The sequence below is a fragment of the Acomys russatus genome, unplaced genomic scaffold (assembly GCF_903995435.1).
Source record: "Acomys russatus unplaced genomic scaffold, mAcoRus1.1, whole genome shotgun sequence".
Lineage (NCBI taxonomy): Eukaryota > Metazoa > Chordata > Mammalia > Rodentia > Muridae > Acomys > Acomys russatus.
The window spans coordinates 97,277-119,879 of record NW_026131487.1 but is presented as its reverse complement, the minus strand read 5'-3'; the positions used below and the strand labels follow the sequence as shown (position 1 = coordinate 119,879).

General features: G+C 57.1%; 1 protein-coding gene across 1 annotated transcript; it reads right to left on the bottom strand.

The window, feature by feature from the left end:
- Positions 1–548: 548 nt before the first annotated feature.
- Positions 549–14,360, bottom strand: LOC127186234 (collagen alpha-1(I) chain-like). Its single transcript, XM_051142679.1, has 7 exons — positions 14,349–14,360; positions 10,898–11,518; positions 10,083–10,665; positions 9,499–9,956; positions 8,711–8,946; positions 2,226–2,360; positions 549–1,725 (listed from the first exon to the last, which is right to left on the bottom strand). Exons 1-7 carry the CDS (start codon positions 14,358–14,360, stop codon positions 549–551), a joined length of 3,222 nt encoding a protein of 1,073 aa, XP_050998636.1.
- Between the last annotated feature and the right edge of the window lie 8,243 nt (positions 14,361–22,603).

The window sequence follows — 22,603 nt, the reverse complement described above, 5'->3', positions numbered from 1 at the left end:
AAGGCCCAGGCCTGGCAGGCGGCGGGAAGACGCTGGGAGAAAGCCAGACTTTGTCGTTAAATTATTTCTTTAATTATTACGAATTAAATTAGGATGAAATCAGACCCTGTGAAGCAGGAGAAAGCAGGAACATGACCCAGGGTCGCTTATTTTACAGGGAAAAATTTTAAATCGAGGCCCCAGGTTAGATCGAGCACACAGACACACGGAGGCAGCCGCCGTGAGGCTTTAAAATTTTTTTTCTAATTAAAAAAAATAAATTAAGCTGCAATGAGACCCCGGGCAGCAAGGCACAGCAGGAACCTGTCCCTTGGTGGCTTATTCCAACAAAAAGAAATTTTTAGGTGTGTGTTTCGGGTGATTTTTAACACGCAGACAGACAAGGCCCAGGCCTGGCAGCTGGCGGGAAGACGCTGGGAGAAAACCAGGGTTTGGCGTTAAATTTTCTCTTTAATTAATAAATCTAAAGCGGGCAGAAATCAGACCCTGTGAGGCCAAACACGGCCTGAATCTGAATTCTGAGACGCGAAAAAACCGACACTGTCTCTTTAAAAATTAACGAAACTGGAAACGGCGTGGCGGGCAACATGGCGACCGGGACGGGAGCCGGGGACGCACGCCGAGGCCTGGCCGGTTCTAATCCCGTCGGCCCTCGCCGCCGCCTCGGCGGGGGCCGCGTGGAGGCCGGCGGATCGTATCGCCGTGACCCCGAGGGGGCCGGAGCGACTCCCGGGACGTGAGGCGACCGACACGTGTGGCTGGAGACGAGGACCTGCCGGGCGAGGCTCCGAGGCCATCATCGCCGCCGCCGCCGTCCGCCGCCGCCGCCGCCGCGGCTTTGCCGGTTCTAATCCCAGCGGCCCTCGCCGCCGCCGAGGCCGGGGGCCGCAGGGAGGCCGGCGGATCGTATCGCCGTGATCCCGGAGGGATTCGAGGTACAAGGAAACGACAGAAACGGTCTGTGAAAGCAGGGACCGGCCGGCCAAGATGGCACCGGCGGCGGCGGCGGTGGTGGGGCCCGCGGCGGCCTCGCTCCACGCGGTCCACGCCGCCGCCGCCGCCGAGGCAGGGGACCGCGGGGAGGCGGGCGGGCGGGACGGTGGTGATTCTGAGCGAGCGGGAGCGATTGTCGGGCCGCTAAGCGACCGAACGTCCCAGCGGGACGGAGACCGGGCATCCAACATGGCGGCGGCGGCGGCGGCGGCGGCGGAGCCCGCGGCGGCCTCGCTCCACGCGGTCCACGCCGCCGCCGCCGAGGCAGGGGACCGCGGGGAGGCGGGCGGGCGGGACGGCGGTGATTCTGAGCGAGCGGGAGCGATTCTCGGGCCGTTAAGCGACCGAACGTCCCAGCGGGACGGAGACCGGGCATCCAACATGGCGACGGCGGCGGCGGCGGCGGCGGCGGTGGTTTCCACCCCAGCCGCCGCCCGGAGGGACCCCGTCTCCCTGCCGCTGGGAGGGTGTGGGAACCGAGAAACGCGCGGGCGTCTCCACGCGGCGGGCGGGCACGGGCGAGCCCGGCGCCCGGCGCCCGGCGGGTCCCGGTAACGGGCCCGGTCGCCCGGGAGTTCCCGGTGGCGGGCGCGGTTTCGCGAACCGGCCGCCGGGTGGCGCCGGAGAGCGGTGAGAGCCGGGAGCTGCCCGTGGGAACCGGAGCGTGAGAAACGCGGAGCCGGTCCCCGGCTCGCCGCCCTGAAGGTTTTATGTCGGTTCTGTTCCTTGTGTCTGAGTAAAAAAAAAAGAAAAATAGAGAGAAAGGAGGCGGTGGCTGTTTTTCGGCGGCGGACAGGGGGTGGGTGCGGAGCGCGTGCGACTGTGGCCGACGAGGCGGTCGTGTCTCGTGTGGGGGGCGGGCGGGCGGGCCTCGGGGTCCCCGTGTGTGCGAGGAAGGAGCCCGGGGACCCCTCGCCCCGCGGGACGCGCTCGCGACGAGGTTCCCCCTTCCCCACGGACGCTCGGGCTCCCGTGGGTCTGCGGGACTCGGGGTTCACACCCGGGTCGCCGCGCTCTGCGGGGCGGCGGGGACCCCCGCACCCCGACGGACCCCGGACGCGGGGCGTCCACCCCTCACCCCCCCACCCACCCCCCCACCCACACACACGCAGGCAGGCGCGCGCGGGCGTGGGGCTCGGGCTCCCGCGGCGTGGCACCGAGGGTCCCGGTCTCCGCGCCGGGGACCCCCTCACCACCGCGGGACGGGATGGGGGCGGGGCGGGGTCCCCCACCCGAGAGTCGGCGGCACCCCCGTGAGGGCGGAACCAAAGTTCCCCGCTCCGGCCGTTTCCGGCGGGGCGGTCGGGGGACGCTGTACAGGGACGGACGCGCTGTTGGCCGGCGGCTGCAGTTCCGCCTTTTGGCCACTAGATGTCGCCAGAGGATAAGAAATGAGAAATGTCCCCGTGCGACGGGCGCTGAGTGTGAGCCTGGGTCTACGGGGGCGGCGGCGGGGGCGACGACGCTGTCTCTCCGTCCGGGCGCCCGCTAATGACCGGACTCTGCTCTCTCTCTCTCTCCCCGCAGGACGCCCGCCCGCCCGCGCTCTCCGTGACGCGACCACCGACTGCTAGGTTCTTATTTCGGGGGGGAGGCCCTGTGTGTACTCGTGTCACCCGGGAGGCTCTGTCCGGCCCAGAGAAGGTGTTTTCTCAGCAGAGTCCTCACGCTGTGAGCTGCCTTGCCTGTCGCCCTTGGGCACAGGCAGAGAACAGGGGTGATGCTAGGGTTAGGGTGCAGCTAGGGTTACGGTGAGGCTAGGGTTACGGTGCGGCTAGGGTTACGGTGAGGCTAGGGTTACGGTGAGGCTAGGGTTACGGTGAGGCTAGGGTTACGGTGCAGCTAGGGTTACGGTGAGGCTAGGGTTACGGTGAGGCTAGGGTTACGGTGAGGCTAGGGTTACGGTGCAGCTAGGGTTACGGTGCGGCTAGGGTTACGGTGAGGCTAGGGTTACGGTGCAGCTAGGGTTAGGGTGATGCTAGGGTTACGGTGCAGCTAGGGTAAGGGTTAGGAGAGTCCAGGGTTAGGACTTCCAGGTAGGGTCCAGTGTCCCTTAGGCACTTCCCCGGGCTCCTGGACGGAGCACAGGAGAGCGTAGCACCTCCCACAGACCTCCAGGCTACGCCCACAGACCTCCAGGCACCTCCCACAAGCTCCAGGACTCTGCCCAGAGACTCCCAGGTGAGGACTAGACACTTGCAGTTAACTTCCCGGGCTCCTGGGCGGAGCCCAGGAGACCGTAGCACCTCCCACAGACGCCCAGGCACCTCCCACAGACCCCCAAGCAACGCCCACAAGCTCCAGGACCTTGCCCAGAGACTCCCAGGTGAGGACTAGACACTTGCAGTTAATTTCCCGGGCTCCTGGGCGGAGCCCAGGAGACCGTAGCACCTCCCACAGACGTCCAGGCAACACCCACAGACCTCCAGGCACCTCCCACGAGCTCCAGGACTCCTCACAGAGACTCCCAGGTGAGGACTAGACACTTGTAAACTCTTCCTCGGGCTCCTGGGCGGAGCCCAGGAGACCGTAGCACCTCCTACAGACCTCCAGGCACCTCCCACAGACCTCTAGGCAACGCCCACAGACCTCCAAGCACCTCCCACAGTCTCCCAGGTGAGCACTAGACACTTGCAGGTAACTTCCCGGGGTCCTGGGCGGAGCCCAGGAGACCGTAGCACCTCCCACAGACACCCAGGCACCTCCCACAGACCTCCAGGCACCTCCCACAGACCTCCAGGCACCTCCCACAAGCTCCAGGACTCCTCACAGAGACTCCCAGGTGAGCACTAGACACTTGCAGGTAACTTCCCGGGCTCCTGGGCGGAGCCCAGGAGACCGTAGCACCTCCCACAGACACCCAGGCACCTCCCACAGACCTCCAGGCACCTCCCACAGACCTCCAAGCACCTCCCACAGGCTCCAGGACTCTGCCCAGAGACTCCCAGGTGAGGACTAGACACTTGTAAACACTTCCTCGGGCTCCTGGGCGGAGCCCAGGAGACCGTAGCACCTCCCACAGATGCCCAGGCACCTCCCACAGACGTCCAGGCAACGCCCACAGACCTCCAGGCACCTCCCACAAGCTCCAGGACTCTACCCACAGTCTCCCTGGTGAGCACTAGACACTTGCAGGTAACATCCCGGGCTCATGGGCGGAGCCCAGGAGACCGTTGCACCTCCCACAGATGCCCAGGCACCTCCCACAGACCTCCAGGCAACGCCCACAGACCTCCAAGCACCTCCCACAGGCTCCAGGACTCTGCCCAGAGACTCCCAGGTGAGCACTAGACACTTGCAGTTAACTTCCCGGGCTCCTGGGCGGAGCCCAGGAGACCGTAGCACCTCCCACAGGTGCCCAGTCACCTCCCACAGACCTCCAGGCACCTCCCACAGACCTCCAAGCACCTCCCACAGGCTCCAGGACTCTGCCCTGAGACTCCCAGGGGAGCACTAGACACTTGCAGTTAACTTCCCGGGCTCCTGGGCGGAGCCCAGGAGACCGTAGCACCTCCCACAGATGCCCAGGCACCTCCCACAGACCTCCAAGCAACGCCCACAAGCTCCAGGACTCTGCCCAGAGACTCCCAGGTGAGGACTAGACACTTGCAGTTAACTTCCTGGGCTCCTGGGCGGAGCCCAGGAGACCGTAGCACCTCCCACAGACGCCCAGGCACCTCCCACAGACCTCCAGGCAACGCCCACAGACCTCCAAGCACCTCCCACAGGCTCCAGGACTCTGCCCTGAGACTCCCAGGGGAGCACTAGACACTTGCAGTTAACTTCCCGGGCTCCTGGGCGGAGCCCAGGAGACCGTAGCACCTCCCACAGACGCCCAGGCACCTCCCACAGACCCCCAAGCAACGCCCACAAGCTCCAGGACCTTGCCCAGAGACTCCCAGGTGAGGACTAGACACTTGCAGTTAATTTCCCGGGCTCCTGGGCGGAGCCCAGGAGACCGTAGCACCTCCCACAGATGCCCAGGCACCTCCCACAGACCTCCAGGCAACGCCCACAGACCTCCAAGCACCTCCCACAGGCTCCAGGACTCCTCCCAGTGACTCCCAGGTGAGGACTAGACACTTGTAAACTCTTCCTCGGGCTCCTGGGCGGAGCCCAGGAGACCGTAGCACCTCCCACAGACCTCCAGTCACCTCCCACAGACCTCCAAGCACCTCCCACAGGCTCCAGGACTCTGCCCAGAGACTCCCAGGTGAGGACTAGACACTTGCATTTAACCTCCCGGGCTCCTGGGCGGAGCCTAGGAGACCGTAGCACCTCCCACAGATGCCCAGGCACCTCCCACAGACCTCCAAGCACCTCCCACAAGCTCCAGGACTCCTCCCAGCAACTCCCAGGTGAGGACTAGAGACTTGCAGTTAACTTCCCGGGCTCCTGGGCGGAGCCCAGGAGACCGTAGCACCTCCCACAGACCTCCAGGCACCTCCCACAGACCTCCAGGCAATGCCCACAAGCTCCAGGACTCTGCCCAGAGACTCCCAGGTGAGCACTAGAGACTTGGAGTCAACTTCCCGGGCTCCTGGGCGGAGCCCAGGAGACCGTAGCACCTCCCACAGACCTCCAGGCACCTCCCACAGACCTCCAGGCTACGCCCACAGACCTCCAAGCAACGCCCACAGGCTCCAGGCACCTCCCACAGTCTCCCAGGGGAGCACTAGACACTTGCAGGTAACTTCCCGGGGTCCTGGGCGGAGCCCAGGAGACCGTAGCACCTCCCACAGACCTCCAGGCAACGCCCACAGACCTCCAGGCAACGCCCACGAGCTCCAGGACTCTGCCCAGAGACTCCCAGGTGAGCACTAGACACTTGTAAACTCTTCCTCGGGCTCCTGGGCGGAGCCCAGGAGACCGTAGCACCTCCCACAGATGCCCAAGCTCCTCCCACAAGCTCCAGGACTCTGCCCTGAGACTCCCAGGTGAGGACTAGACACTTGCAGTTAACTTCCCGGGCTCCTGGGCGGAGCCAAGGAGACCGTAGCACCTCCCACAGACCTCCATGCACCTCCCACAGACCACCAGGCACCTCCCACAAGCTCCAGGACTCCTCCCAGCAACTTCCAGGTGAGGACTAGACACTTGTAGTTAACTTCCCGGGCTCCTGGGCGGAGCCCAGGAGACCGCAGCACCTCCCACAGATGCCCAGGCACCTCCCACAGACCTCCAGGCAACGTCCGCAGACCTCCAAGCACCTCCCACAGGCTCCTGGACTCTGCCCACAGTCTCCCAGGTGAGCACTAGAGACTTGGAGTTAACTTCCCGGGCTCCTGGGCGGAGCCCAGGAGACCGTAGCACCTCCCACAGATGCCCAGGCACCTCCCACAGACCTCCAGGCAACGCCCACAGACCTCCAAGCACCTCCCACAGGCTCCAGGACTCTGCCTAGAGACTCCCAGGTGACCACTAGAGACTTGCAGTTAACTTCCCGGGCTCATGGGCGGAGCCCAGGAGACCGTAGCACCTCCCACAGACGTCCAGGCACCTCCCACAGACGTCCAGGCAACGCCCACAGACCTCCAGGCACCTCCCACGAGCTCCAGGACTCTGCCCAGAGACTCCCAGGTGAGGACTGGACACTTGTAAACTCTTCCTCGGGCTCCTGGGCGGAGCCCAGGAGACCGTAGCACCTCCCACAGATGCCCAAGCTCCTCCCACAAGCTCCAGGACTCTGCCCTGAGACTCCCAGGTGAGGACTAGACACTTGCAGTTAACTTCCCGGGCTCCTGGGCGGAGCCCAGGAGACCGTAGCACCTCCCACAGACATCCAGGCACCTCCCACAGACCTCCAGGCAACGCCCCCAGACCTCCAAGCACCTCCCACAAGCTCCAGGACTCTGCCCAGAGACTCCCAGGTGAGGACTAGAGACTTGCAGTTAACTTCCCGGGCTCCTGGGCGGAGCCCAGGAGACCGTAGCACCTCCCACAGACGCCCAGCCTCCTCCCACAGACCTCCAAGCACCTCCCACAGGCTCCAGGACTCTGCCCTGAGACTCCCAGGTGAGCACTAGACACTTGCAGTTAACTTCCCGGGCTCCTGGGCGGAGCCCAGGAGACCGTAGCACCTCCCACAGATGCCCAGGCACCTCCCACAGACCTCCAGGCAACGCCCACAGACCTCCAAGCACCTCCCACAGGCTCCAGGACTCCTCCCAGTGACTCCCAGGTGAGGACTAGACACTTGTAAACTCTTCCTCGGGCTCCTGGGCGGAGCCCAGGAGACCGTAGCACCTCCCACAGACCTCCAGTCACCTCCCACAGACCTCCAAGCACCTCCCACAGGCTCCAGGACTCTGCCCAGAGACTCCCAGGTGAGGACTAGACACTTGCATTTAACCTCCCGGGCTCCTGGGCGGAGCCTAGGAGACCGTAGCACCTCCCACAGATGCCCAGGCACCTCCCACAGACCTCCAAGCACCTCCCACAAGCTCCAGGACTCCTCCCAGCAACTCCCAGGTGAGGACTAGAGACTTGCAGTTAACTTCCCGGGCTCCTGGGCGGAGCCCAGGAGACCGTAGCACCTCCCACAGACCTCCAGGCACCTCCCACAGACCTCCAGGCAACGCCCACAAGCTCCAGGACTCTGCCCAGAGACTCCCAGGTGAGGACTAGAGACTTGCAGTTAACTTCCCGGGGTCCTGGGCGGAGCCCAGGAGACCGTAGCACCTCCCACAGATGCCCAGGCACCTCCCACAGACCTCCAGGCACCTCCCACAAGCTCCAGGACTCCTCCCAGCAACTCCCAGGTGAGGACTAGACACTTGCAGTTAACTTCCCGGGCTCCTGGGCGGAGCCCAGGAGACCGTAGCACCTCCCACAGACGCCCAGGCACCTCCCACAGACCTCCAGGCAACGCCCACAGACCTCCAGGCACCTCCCACGAGCTCCAGGACTCTGCCCAGAGACTCCCAGGTGAGGACTGGACATCTGTGGACACCTGTAGACACCTCCCCGGGCTCCCGGCACCTCCCACTGACCGCCAAGCAACGCCCACTCGCTCCAGGACTCCACCGACAGACAGACGGACTCCTCCAGGAGGAAGACTGCACGTCAGAGACGCCAAGGAGGACACTTTATTAGTAGCCAACGCGTCGTCACCAGCGCACAATAAAACGATACACACGTAGACAAACGAGTGAATTAAACTATCACAGGACGCGCCGCGTCCAACCAACCGATACACGACAGGTTCAGCTCTCAGCCTAGATTTAGGCTTCGGCCTAGTCCGCGGGCCGAGCGTCTGGGTCAGGATCTGGGTTAGGTTCGAGTTTCTACTCACAGAGTGCGGGCGCAGGACGGGGGGGGTGGTGGGTGGTGGGTGGTGGGTGGTGGTCTCGCCAAACACACGCAGGTCAGACCCGTGACAGGCAGGTGCAGGCAGCCGTGGGCCTAGATTTAGGCTTCGGCCTGGTCCTGAGAGTGAGGCTCCGCTGAGAACCTGGCCCGGTTCTTCCCGGTCTCTCTCCACTCACACGCGGGGGGGGGGGGGTCTCGGCTCCCAGGCAGGCAGGCAGGCAGGCAGGCAGGCAGGCAGGCAGGCGCAGGTCAGGCTCCGGGCCCGTGACGGGCAGGTGCAGGCAGCCGTGGGCCTAGATTTAGGCTTCGGCCTGGTCCTCAGACAGCTCAGGTTCGTGAAGCCAGCCAGCCAGTCAGCCAGTCAGTCACTCGGTCGGTCGGTCAAGTGCAGCGGCAGGCGGGTCACCGGAGCGGAGCGGAACCGGAGGAAACAGGAAGTGACGACGCCGCCGCGCCGCCGCACGCACGGAGCCCTGGGAGAGAGGAAGTGACGTCTCGGGGTCGGGGGTCAGAGGTCACCGACCCCGCTCCGGACGTGACGTTTCGGGGGCCGTCCCGGACGTGACGTCTCGGGGTCAGGGGTCGCCCGGATGTGACGTCAGAGGGGTCAGGGGGCCGGGCCTTCCCCGGGAAGCGCCGCCCCTCGGGAAGTGACGTCTCGGGGTCGGGGGTCACCCGGATGTGACGTCACAGGGTCAGGGGGCCGGTTCGACCCCGGGAAGCGCCGCCCCTCCCGGACGTGACGTCGAGGGGTCGGGGGGTCGCCCGGACGTGACGTCGAGGGGTCACGGGGCGGGGCGTCTCCAGGAAGTGACGTCACGTAAACAGAGAGGGCGGGCCGTCTCCAGGAAGTGACGTCACGTAAACAAAGGGCCCCGGCCGTCTCCAGGAAGTGACGTCACCGACACCGAGGCCCCGGAGACCGCGGGCCGCCCCTTCTCCGTCTCTCTTCCTCAAAAAATCACCCCCCTCACACCGACCGCCTGTATAAAAAAATGTATAAAAAAATGTATAAAAAAATGTATAAAAAAATGTATAAAAAAAAAAGAGTCCAGCGAAAATTTTTCGCCAAAAAAAAATTTTTTGAAAAAAAAAAATGCCGGTGTAAAAACCCCCAAAAAAGGCCAGCTGCGAAAGCGGGGAGAGAGAGAGAGAGCCCTCGCAGGAGCCCGGCCTCCGCGGAAGCCCGCTGACCATCACTCCCTCCCCAGGCTCCCCGGAGCAGAGGGGCCCTCTCTGCCCGGGAAGCCCGGGAGGGGTGACGGCCAGGGGCTCCGCGGAGGCCTCGGCTCGGGAGTAGCCGGCTCCTGCGGGGTCTCTCTCTCCCCGGGGCCGCCGCCGGCCTTCCCGCTCGCCCCCCTTGGCCTCCGGTGCAGAGGGGCCCTCTCTGCCCGTGAGGCCCGGGATTTGGGGCGGGAGGCGGCCGGGGCGGCCTCGCAGGCGCCGCTTCGGGATGCGGCTCCTGCTGCCCTGGCGGCTGCTGTCTCCCCCGGGGCCGCCGCCGTCGCCGGCTCTGCCTCGCCCTGGGCCTCCCGGGCAGAGAGGGCCCCTCTGCTCCGGAGGGCCTGAGGCTCGGCGGGAGCCGGGCTCGGTGGGGCCCCGGGCGGGCTCCGGCTCGGGATGCGGAGCCCGCTGCAGCCGCCGCAGCTGGCCTAAAAAAAAAATTCTTTTTTTTGACTCCCCCCCCCCCTGTCGCTCTCCCGAGGGAAGCGACGGGCGATCGCTCGCCCATTTGGTTTTTACACCGGTGCACCCAGAGGGCGCGGATATAGCCTCACGCTCCTGGCCGGCCCGGGCCTCTTCCACCGACCGTCTTTTCCGTGAGGGTGACTTTCCCATGAGGCCGCAGGGCCCCGGAGAGATTACCATAGCCTCCCCGGCCGGCCAATCGGCACGTCCCACGGCCGGCCGGGGCGGCATCGGGTGCGGTTCCGCCTTCTGGCCGCTAGATGCCGCCAGAGGGACCGGCCGCGCAGGCGCGCTGGAGTCGCCGGGGACCCTACGGATCTGACAGCTCGGAGGCCCTGACCCGGGACGGACACGGGACGGGAGGCGGGGACGGCCCACGCGTGTCACTTTGCCGTGCGGCTCCTCGCTCGCGGGCGGCACGCCGGCCGGGGCAGGCACGGCCGCCGCCGCAGCCACGGCATCGCCGCACGGGAGCAGACGCCGCCCGCGACACGGGCGGACCGGGCGGCACGGCAGACAGACTGACGGGCAGACCGGGTCGCGGTCCCGGCACCCGTGAGTAAGCGGGCCGCCGCTCGCACACGCACACGCGGGTCTATTGGGAGCTCGCCCGCTCGCCCGGGGGACAGAAGCTGCGGCGGCTGTGGGCGGCGGGCGGCGGGCGGCGGGCGGCTGCACAGGGACAGAACGGGAAAGGCTCCCGCCCACCCGCCGCCCGCCGCCGACACGGGACGGGTCTCTCTCTCTGTCTGTCCGTGTCCAGCACGTGCTGCTCTCACAGAGAGAGGGCGGCAGGCCGGGGCACAGCTGTGAGGAGCCGGCCCCGACTTGGGAAGCGTAGCCGCTGACCGGCCGGCCCGCTGACCACCGGCCCACTGACTGCCTGACTGCCTGACTGACTGACCGGGCGGGCGGGCGGGCGAGCCTGGAGGTGCCGGCGCGGCAGGTGCAGTTCCGCCTCTTGGCCACTAGATGTCCCCAGAGGGACCGGCCGGGCAGGCGCACTGAAGTGCACGGGAACCCTACGAGTCTGACAGCTCAGCGGCCCTGAACCGGGACGCGGGACGGGAACCGGCTGCAGCGGCGAGGGCCCGGGGCGCCTCCGTGAGAGCTGGTTTCTCTGCTCCTGCCCCGTGCTGGGCTCGGTCGCCCGCTCGCTCCGTACCCGCGGGCTGCACAGCGACCCGCCAGCCCCTGCCCGCCCGCCCGCCCGCCTGCCCGCCCGCCTGCCTGCCGAGCGCCGTGACTGGAGACAGGAACGGCCCCGGTGTGTTTGACGTTCCCTGTCACTTTGCTGTGCGGTTTGTCGCACGGGGCAGGCATGCCGGACGGGGCAGACACGGCCGCCGAGGCTCCACACGTACCCGCCCGCCCGCCGGCCCGCGGGAGCCGACGCTGCACCCGCCGCAGACGGACCGGGCGGCACGGCAGGCAGGCAGGCAGACCGGTCGCGGTCCCGGCACCGGACAGTAAACGGGCCGCCGCTCCAACACAAGCACGCACACACACATGCGATCCCAGGCGTCTGCGGCAGGAGGAGGAGGAGGAGTGTGACAGCTACAGTGACAGCTAAAGTGACAGCTACAGTGACAGCTAGGATGACAGCTGGGTGACCCGGGCCCGGACCAGGTCTAGGTCTGGCCAAGTCTATTTTTAGCTCGCTCGCTCGGGGGGGTGTAGGGGGCGGCGGCGGGCGGGCGGGCGGCTGCAGGGACACACGGCGGGCAGGGGCACGGCTGTGACGTGCTGACCCTGACTTGGGAAACCTATTCACTGACCGGCCAAACTGAGCGGGCGGGCGGCAGCTGCAGTTCCGCCTTTTGGCCACAAGATGTCACCACAGGATAAGAAATGAAAAATCCCCAACCGACACTGACAGCCAGCGCCAAGGCTGTCAGCATGAGTCCTGCCTGACGAGCCAAAGGGGGATTTTTAAAAATTTATTTTAATAAAACGGGCTGGAATTAAGCCCCGGGAAGGGAGATACGGCAAGGCCATGCCCTGCCCTTGCGCCTTTCACCAATAAAAAAAATTGTAGGTCTACGTCTCGGGTGATTTTTTAACAGAAAGTCGGACACAGTCACGGCGGCTGATAGAAATCCGCTGGGAGAAGCCAGGGTTTTGGCTGTAAAATTTTTATGTAGTGATATAAATTGAAATCTGTCTAAATGGAGACCCCGCGCAGCAAGAGACAGTACAAACGTGCCACCTGGTTGCTTATTTCACAGGGAAAAAAATTATTTTTGGTCTGTGTTCTCGGTAAGATCGAACACGCAGACAGACACACAGAGGGGCAGCCACAGAGAGGCCTTTAAAATTTTTTTTTCAATCCTAAAAAATTAGATGAGGCTGAATTCAGACCCTGTGAAGCAAGAGAGAGCAGGAACGTGACACGTGGCTGCTTATTTCCCAGGGAAAAAATTAATCTAAGTCCGTGTTCTGGGTTAGATTGAACACACAGGGAGGCACAGAGAGGCAGCAACAGAGAGGCCTTAAATATTTTTTTTTGGATCTTAAAAAATTAAATGAGGCTGAAATCAGTCCCCAGGAAGCAAGAGAGAGCAGGAAACTGACACGTGGCTGCTTCTTTAACAGGGAAAAAATTATTTTGGGTCCGGGATCCGTGTTACATTAAACACACAAGACAGACACACAGAGGCAGCTGCAGTGAGGCTTTTAAAATTTTTATTTACTCCCAAATAATTGACTTAGGCTGAAATCAGACACCTTGAAGCAAGAGACAGCAGGAACCTGCCACACGGTTGCTTATTTCACAGGGAAAATAAATTAATTGAGGTCCAGGCTCCGGGTTAGATTGGAACACACAGACACACGCAGACTTGGAAGACAGTGGAAATCCGAGGGGAGGAAGACACAGCGAGGCTTTAAAATTTTTTTATTAATTATAAAAACTTAAATGAGGCTGAAATGAGACCCCCGTGAAGCGGGAGACGGCAGGAACGTGACACAGGGTCCTTTGTTTTACAGTGAAAAAAAGAAATTGAGGCCCAGGCCCCGGGTATGATCCAACACACAGACACACAGAGCCAGCCGCAGAGAGGTGTGAAAATTTTTTTTTTGATTGTAAAAAGATAAACGAGGCTGAAATCAGACCCCGTGAGGCAGAACAAAGCCTGAACGTGACAAGCTGCTGCTGATTTCGCTGGAGAAAAAAATTTAGGCCTGGGTTACGGTTAGATTCACACCCTGGGCGCCATTGTGGTCGTGGCGCCGAAAACAGTCAAATTACTCAGAAAAGGAACACGTTCTCCAGACGCCGCGTCGCTGGCTTTTAGATACACCTAAGGACGTGTGATCTTTGTTGGTTTTGTTGCCGGGGGGATTTGCTTAACACTGAAAAACGGGGGAGGTCTGCGGGGAGGGCCCAGGAGCTCGTTAAGAGCTCTTCCCGGCTCGGTGCCCGTGCCTCGGGCCTACTTGTTGGATTGGCATTTGCTTGTTGGAGACCCAGCTTCTCTGAGGGAAAATAGGCTGACATGAGACCCCCGGGGAAGGGCAGCAAAACACAGCCTGAACGTGGCACGTGGCTGCTTATTTCACAGGGAAATAATTAATTTAGGTCCGTGCTCTGGGTGAGATGGAACACACAGAGACACACAGAGAGGCAGCAACAGAGGGGCTTAAAAAATTTTTTTTGACTCGTAAAAAATTAAATGAGGCTGAAATCAGACCCAGGGAAGCAAGAGAGAGCAGGAACGTGACACATGGCTGCTTATTTAGCAGGGAAAAATTATTTTGGGTCCGGGATCCGTGTTACATTAAACACACAAGACAGGCACACAGAGGCAGCTGCAGTGAGGCTTTAAAAAATTTTATTTAATCCCAAAATATTCATTTAGGCTGAAATCAGACACCTTGAAGCAAGAGACAGCAGGAACTTGCCACACGCTTGTTTATTTCACAGGGATAATAAATTAATTGAGGTGCAGGCTCCGGGTTAGATTGGAACCCACAGACACACGCAGACTTGGAAGACAGTGGAAATCCGAGGGGAGGAAGACACAGCGAGGCTTTAAAATTTTTTTATTAATTATAACAACTTAAATGAGGCTGAAATGAGACCCCCGTGAAGCTGGGGGACGGCAGGAACGTGACACAGGGTCGTTTCTTTTACAGTGAAAGAAAGAAATTGAGGCCCAGGCCTCGGGTAGGATCCAACACACAGACACACAGAGCCAGCCGCAGAGAGGTGTGAAAAATTTTTTTTTGATTGAAAAAAGTTAACCGAGGCTGAAATCAGACCCCGTGAGGCAAGAGACAGCAGGAACGTGACAAGCTGCTGCTGAGTTCGCCAGAGAAAAAAATTTAGGCCTGGGTTACGGTTAGATTCACACCCTGGGCGCCATTGTGGTCGTGGCGCCGAAAACAGTCAAATTACTGCGCCGAAAACAGTCAAATTACTCAGAAAAGGAACACGTTCTCCAGACGCCGCGGCGCTGGCTTTTAGATACACCTAAGGACGTGTGATTTTTGTTGGTTTTGTTGCCGGGGGGATTTGCTTAACACCGAGAAACGGGGGAGGTCTACGGGGAGGGCCCGGGAGCTCGTTAAGAGCTCTTCCCGGCTCGGTGCCCGTGCCTCGGGCCTACTTGTTGGGTCGCTACTTGCTTGTTGGAGACCCGGCTTCTCTGAGGGAGCCCTGAGGGCGGGGGGGTTCACCCCGAGAGTCAGACACCCCAACAGTGACTGCGGAACTCAGGGTCTCCGCCCGGGGCGTTTCCCCACGGAGGGACCGGGGACCATGCACAACGACGGACCTGGGGGGGCGGGGCCCGAGTGCAATCCGGGGAGGCGGGTCCGGCGGGAGGCGGGAGCCACCCAGCGGGACAGATCCGGTCTCCCAGGCCGGGGCCCTGGTTCCCTGGCCGGGCTCGGGAGGCCGGATCGCTGCCCTTAGCCCGCGCCTGGAAGTCCCGGTGAAGTTCTGCCTTTTGGCCACGAGATGTCACCACAGGATAAGAAATGAAAAACCCCCACCTGACACAGGCAGCCAGCGCCAAGGCTGTCGATGTCGATCCCGGCTCACGAGCCACAGGGGGATTTTTAAAAAATTATTTTAATAAAACGGGCTGGAATTAAGGCCCGGGAAGGGAGATACAGCAAGGCCATGCCCTGCCCTTGCGTCTTTCACAAATAAGAAATTTTTTCTGTCTACGTCTCGGGTGATTTTTTAACAGAAAGTGGCACACAGTCACGGAGGTCGATGGAAATCCGCTGGGAGAAGCCAGAGTTTTTATGCTTTTAAAATCTTCCTGTAATTATAAAAAATTAAATATGGGTAATTTGAGACCCCCTCGAAGCCAGAGACGGCACGGACGTGGCACCCGGTTGCTTATTTCACACATAAAACATATCAATCCAGGCCCCGGCTTTAGCTTGCAATCACAGGCACACAGAGGCAGCCAAGGCGAGGCTTTAAAAAATTTTTTCTGATTAAAAAAAATAAATTAAGCTGAAAGGAGACCCCGGCCAGCAAGGCACAACAGAAACCTGCAACTTGGTGGCTTACTCCACCAAATAGAAAATTTTAGGAGTGTGTTTCGGGTGATTTTTGACACACAGACAAGGCAAAAGGCCTGGCAGGCGGCGGGAAGGCGCTGGGAAAAAGCCAGGGTTTGGCAGTAAATTATTTCTTTAATTATTACAAGGCACATTAGGATGAAATCAGACCCTGTGAAGCAGGAGAAAGCAGGAACATGACCTGGGGTCGCTTATTTTACAGGGAAAAAATTTAAATCGAGGCCCCAGGTTAGATCGAGCACACAGACACACAGACAGACAGATGCAGCCGCCGTGAGGTGTTAAAAATTTTTTTCTAATTAAAAAAAATAAATTAAGCTGCAATGAGACCCCGGGCAGAAAGGCACAGCAGGAACCTGCCCCTTGGTGGCTTATTCCAACAAAAAGAAAATTTTAGATGCGTGATTCGGGTGATTTTTAGCACGCAGACAGCCAAGGCCCAGGCCTGGCAGCCGGCGGGAAGACGCTGGGAGAAAGCCAGAGTTTGGCATTAAATTATTTCTTTAATTATTACGAATTAAATTAGGATGAAATCAGACCCTGTGAAGCAAGACACAGCAGACAATTGACCCAGAATCACTGATTTTACAGTGAAAAAATTTTTAATCGAGGCCCCAGGTTAGATCGAGCACACAGACACACGGAGGCAGCCGCCGTGAGGCTTTAAAAAATTTTTTCTAATTAAAAAAAATAAATTAAGCTGCAATGAGACCCCGGGCAGCAAGGCACAGCAGGAACCTGTCCCTTGGTGGCTGATTCCACCAAAAAGAAAACTTTAGGTGCGTGTTTCGGGTGGTTTTTTGCAGACAGACAAGGACCAGGACTGGCAGCTGGCGGGAAGACGCTGGGACGAAGCCAGAGCCTTGTGTTAAAATTTTTCTTTAATGACTACTCATTAAATTAGGATGAAATGAGACCCTGTGAAGCAAGAGACAGCAGGAACATGACCCTTTTGTCGCTCTTTTTACAGTGAAAAACTTTTAGGTCAAAGCCCCAGTTTAGATCGAGCACACAGACCGCTGCCCTTTCCCACGCCTGGACGTCCCGGTGCAGTTCCGCCTTTTGGCCACAAGATGTCACCACAGGATAAGAAATGAAAAATCCCCACCCGACACTGACAGCCAGCGCCAAGGCTGTCAGGGTGAGTCCTGTCTGACGAGCCAGAGGGTGATTTTTAATAAATTATTTTAATAAAACGGGCTGGAATTAAGCCCGGGAAGGGAAATACAGCAAGGCCATGCCCTGCCCTTGCGTCTTTCACAAATAAGAAATTTTTTTGGTCTCCGTCTCGGGTGATTTTTTAACAGAAAGTCATACACAGTCACGGAGGTCGATGGAAATCCGCTGGGAGAAGCCAGAGTTTTTTTGCTTTTAAATTTTTTCTGTAATTATAAACAATTAAATATGGGTAATTTGAGACCCCTCGAAGCCAGAGACGGCACGGACGTGGCACCCGGTTGCTTATTTCACACAAAAAACATCTCAGTCCAGGCCCCGGCTTTACCTTGCAATCACAGGCACACAGAGGCAGCCAAGGCGAGGCTTTAAAAAAAATTTTTTTATTCCTAAAAAAATAACTTATGCTGAAATCAGACCCTATGGATCAATAGACAGCATGTACGTGACATGTGGCTGCTTATTTCACAGGGAAAAAATTAATTTAGGTCTGGAATCCGTGTTACATTGAACACACAGAGAGACAGACACACAGAGGCAGCCTCAGCGAGGCTTTAACATTTTTTTCTAATTAAAAAACATAAATTAAGCTGCAATGAGACCCCGGGCAGCAAGGCACAGCAGCAACCTGCCATATGGTGGCTTATTCCAACAAAAAGAAAATTTTAGGTGTGTGTTTCGGGTGATTTTTAGCAGACAGACAGCCAAGGCCCAGGCCTGGCAGCCGGCGGGAAGACGCTGGGAGAAAGCCAGAGTTTGGCGTTAAATTTTTTCTTTAGTTATTACAAAGCACATTAGGATGAAATCAGACCCTGTGAAGCAGGAGAAAGCAGTAACATGACCTGGGGTCGCTTATTTTACAGAGAAAAATTTTAAATCAAGGTCCCAGGTTAGATCGAGCACACAGACACACGAGGCAGCCTCAGCGAGGCTTTAAAAATTTTTTTCTAATTAAAAAAAATAAATTAAGCTGCAATGAGACCACAGGCAGCAAGGCACAGCAGGAACCTGTCCCTTGGTGGCTTATTCCACCAAAAAGAAATTTTTAGGTGTGTGTTTCGGGTGATTTTTAACACACAGACGAGGCCCAGGCCTGGCAGCCGGCGGGAAGACGCTGGGAGAAAGCCAGACTTTGGCGTTAAATTATTTCTTTAATTATTACGAATTAAATTAGGATGAAATCAGACCGTGTGAAGCAACACACAGCAGAAAATTGACCCAGAATCACTGATTTTACAGTGAAAAAATTTTTAATCGAGGCCCCAGGTTAGATAGAGCCCAGAGACATACGGAGGCAGCCGCCGTGAGGCGTTAAAAATTTTTTTCTAATTAAAAAAAATAAATTAAGCTGCAATGAGACCACAGGCAGCAAGGCACAGCAGGAACCTGCCATTTGGTGGCCTATTCCAACAAAAAGAACATTTTAGGCGCCTGTTTCGGGTGATTTTTAACACGCAGACGAGGCCCAGGCCTGGCAGCCGGCGGGAAGACGCTGGGAGAAAGCCAGGGTTTGGCGTTAAATTTTTTCTTTAATTATTACAAATTATATTAGGTGACATCAGACCCCGTGAAGCAAAACACAGCCTGAACGTGACACGCGGCTGCTCATTTCACCCGAGGAAAAAAACTTTATGCCCAGGCCCCGGTTACAGTCACACCCCAGGCGCCCTTGTGGTCGAGGCACAGAGAACAGTGGAATCGCTCCCCGCGACGGGGAACCGAGAGTCCCGACCCGGGCGGGTCCGGTCTCCACGCCGGGGACCCTCACCCCGTGGGACGGGGGCGGGGGGGGTCACCCCGAGAGTCGGACACCCCAACAGTGACGGCGGAACTCAGGGTCTCTGCCCGGGGCGTTTCCCCACGGAGGGACCGGGGACCATGCACAGCGACGGACCTAAGGGGGCGGGGCCTGAGTGCAATCCGGGGAGGCGGGTCCGGCGGGAGGCGGGAGCCACCCAGCGGGACGGATCCGGTCTCCCTGGCCGGGGCCCTGGTTCCCTGGCCGGGCTCGGGAGGCCGGATCGCTGCCCTTAGCCCGCGCCTGGAAGTCCCGGTGCAGTTCCGCCTTTTGGCCACGAGATGTCACCACAGGATAAGAAATGAAAAACCCCCACCCGACACAGGCAGCCAGCGCCAAGGCTGTCGATGTCGATCCCGGCTCACGAGCCACAGGGGGATTTTTAAAAAATTATTTTAATAAAACGGGAAGGAATTAAGCCCCGGGAAGCGAGATACGGCAAGCACGTGCCCTGCCCTGGCTTCTTTCATAAATAAGAAATTTTTTCGGTCTACGTCTCATGAGATTTTTTAACAGAAAGTCACACATGGTCACGGAGATCGATGGAAATCCGCTGGGAGAAGCCAGAGTTTTTTTGCTTTTAAAATTTTCCTGCAATTATACAAAATTAAATAAGGGTAATTTGAGACCCCCTCGAAGCCAGAGACGGCACAGACGTGGTACCCGGTTGCTTATTTCACACATAAAACATCTCAATCCAGGCCCCGGCTTTAGCTTGCAATCACAGGCACACAGAGGCAGCCAAGGCGAGGCTTTAAAAATTTTTTTCTGATTAAAAAAAATAAATTAAGCTGCAATGAGACCCCGGCCAGCAAGGCACAACAGAAACCTGCAACTTGGTGGCTTACTCCACCAAAAAGAAAATTTTAGGAGTGTGTTTCGGGTGATTTTTGACACACAGACAAGGCCCAGGCCTGGCAGGTGGCGGGAAGGCGCTGGGAGAAAGCCAGAGTTTGGCGTTAAATTATTTCTTTAATTATTACGAATTAAATTAGGTGAAATCAGACCCTGTGAAGCAAGACACAGCAGAAAATTGACCCAGTATCGCTTATTTTACAGTGAAAAAAATTTAAAATCAGGCCCCAGGTTAGATCGAGCACACAGACACACAGACAGACAGATGCAGCCGCCGTGAGGCGTTAAAAATTTTTTTCTAATTAAAAAAAATAAATTAAGCTGCCATGAGACCCCGGGCAGCAAGGCACAGCAGGGACCTGCCATTTGGTGGCTTATTCCAACAAAAAGAACATTTTAGGTGTGTGTTTCGGGTGATTTTTCACAGGCAGACAAGGCCCAGGCCTGGCAGCCGGCGGGAAGGCGCTGGGAGAAAGCCAGCGTTTGGCGTTAAATTATTTCTTTAATTATTACGAATTAAATTAGGATGAAAGCAGACCCTGTGAAGCAAGACACAGCAGACAATTGACCCAGAATCACTTATTTACAGTGAAAAAAATTTTAATCGAGGCCCCAGGTTAGATCGAGCACACAGACACACAGACAGACAGATGCAGCCGCCGTGAGGCGTTAAAAAATTTTTTCTAATTAAAAAAAATAAATTAAGCTGCAATGAGACCCCGGGCAGCAAGGCACAGCAGGGCCCTGCCATGTGGTGGCTTATTCCACCAAAAAGAAATTTTTAGGTGCGTGTTTCGGGTGATTTTTAACAAGCAGACAGACAAGGCCCAGGCCTGGCAGCCGGCGGGAAGGCGCTGGGAGAAAGCCAGCGTTTGGCGTTAAATTATTTCTTTAATTATTACGAATTAAATTAGGATGAAAGCAGACCCTGTGAAGCAAGACACAGCAGACAATTGACCCAGAATCACTGATTTTACAGTGAAAAAAATTTTAATCGAGGCCCCAGGTTAGATCGAGCACACAGACACACAGACAGACAGATGCAGCCGCCGTGAGGCGTTAAAAATTTTTTCTAATTAAAAAAAATAATTAAGCTGCAATGAGACCCCGGGCAGCAAGGCACACCAGGGCCCTGCCATGTGGTGGCTTATTCCAACAAAAGAAAATTTTAGGCGTGTGTTTCGGGTGATTTTTAACACGCAGACAGCCAGGCCCAGGCCTGGCAGGCGGCGGGAAAAACGCTGGGAGAAAGCCAGAGTTTGGCGTTAAATTTTTCTCTCTAATTATTACAAATATATTAGGTGAAATGAGAGGCTGTGAAGCAAGAGACAGCAGGAACATGACCGGGGTCGCTTATTGTACAATGAAAAAAATTTAGGTCAAAGCCCCAGTTTAGATCGAGCACACAGACCACTGACCTTTCCCGCGCCTGGACGTCCCGGTGCAGTTCGGCCTTTTGGTCACAAGATGTCACCACAGGATAAGAAATGAAAAAATCCCCACCCGACACTGACAGCCAGCGCCAAGGCTGTCAGGGTGAGTCCTGTCTGACGAGCCAGAGGGTGATTTTTAAAAATTATTTAATAAAACGGGCTGGAATTAAGGCCCGGGAAGGGAGATACGGCAAGGCCATGCCCTGCCCTTGCATCTTTCACAAATAAGAAATTTTTCTGTCTACGTTTCGGGTGATTTTTTAACAGAAAGTCACACACAGTCACGGAGGTCGATGGAATCCGCTGGGAGAAGCCAGAGTTTTTATGCTTTTAAATTTTTTCTGTAATCATAAACAATTAAATATGGGTAATTTGAGACCCCCTCGAAGCCAGAGACGGCACGGACGTGGCACCTGGTTGCTTATTCACACATAAAACATCTCAGTCCAGGCCCCGGCTTTAGCTTGCAATCACAGGCACACAGAGCAGCCAAGGCGAGGCTTTAAAAATTTTTTTTAATCTTAAAAAATTAACTTAGGATGAAATCAGACCCTATGAAGCAAGAGACAGCATGTACGTGACTCGTGGCTGCTTATTTCACAGGGAAAAAATTAATTTAGGTCTGGAATCCGTGTTACATTGAACACACAGAGAGACAGACACACAGAGGCAAGCCTCAGCGAGGCTTTAAAAATTTTTTTCTAATTAAAAAAAATAAATTAAGCTGCCATGAGACCCCGGGCAGCAAGGCACACCAGGGCCCTGCCATTTGGTGGCCTATTCCACCAAAAAGAAAATTTTAGGTGTGTGTTTCGGGTGATTTTTAACACGCAGACAAGTCCCAGGCCTGGCAGCAGGCGGGAAGATGCTGGGAGAAAGCCAGAGTTTGGCGTTAAATTTTTCTGTAAGCACTACTAAATAAATTAGGATGAAATCAGACCCTGTGAGGCAAGACACAGCAGAAAATTGACCCGAGATCATGATTTTTCAGTGAAAAAAGTTTAAATCGAGGCCCCAGGTTAGATCGAGCACACAGACACACAGACAGACAGATGCAGCCGCCGTGAGGCTTTAAAAAATTTTTCTAATTAAAAAAATAAATTAAGCTGCAATGAGACCATGGGCAGCAAGGCACAGCAGGAACCTGTCCCTTGGTGGCTTATTCCACACAAAAGAAAATTTTAGGAGTGTGTTTCGGGTGATTTTTAACAGGCAGACAAGGCCCAGGCCTGGCAGGCGGCGGGAAGACGCTGGGAGAAAGCCAGGGTTTGGCGTTAAATTATTTCTTTAATTATTACGAATTAAATTAGGATGAAATCAGATCCTGTGAGGCAAGACACAGCAGAAAATTGACCCAGAATCGCTTATTTTACAGTGAAAAAATTTTAATTCGAGGCCCCAGGTAAGATCGAGCACACAGACACACGGAGGCAGCTGCCGTGACGATTAATTAAAAAATTTTTTTCTAATTAAAAAAAATAAATTAAGCTGCAATGAGACCACGGGCAGCAAGAGCACAGCAGGAACCTGTCCCTTGGTGGCTTATTCCACCAAAAAGAAAATTTTAGGTGTGTGTTTCGGGTGATTTTTAACACGCAGACAGACAAGGCCCAGGACTGGCAGCCGGCGGGAAGACGCTGGGAGAAAGCCAGAGTTTGGCGTTAAATTATTTCTTTAATTATTACGAATTAAAGTAGGATGAAATCAGACCCTGTGAAGCAAGACACAGCAGAAAATTGACCCAGAATCACTGATTTTACAGTGAAAAAATTTTTATTCGAGGCCCCAGGTTAGATCGAGCACACAT

Bases quoted from the DNA above. Each gene is read 5' to 3' on its own strand.
- LOC127186234 (XM_051142679.1), bottom strand. The intron at 10,666-10,897 runs GTCAGTCAGTCA...GTCCCTGTGCAG, and splicing joins CTCGCCCGCCCGCCCGCCCG to CCGCCCGCCGCCCGCCGCCC. The intron at 2,361-8,710 runs GTGACCCGCCTG...GGCGACATCTAG, and splicing joins TCCGGTTCCGCTCCGCTCCG to TGGCCAAAAGGCGGAACTGC.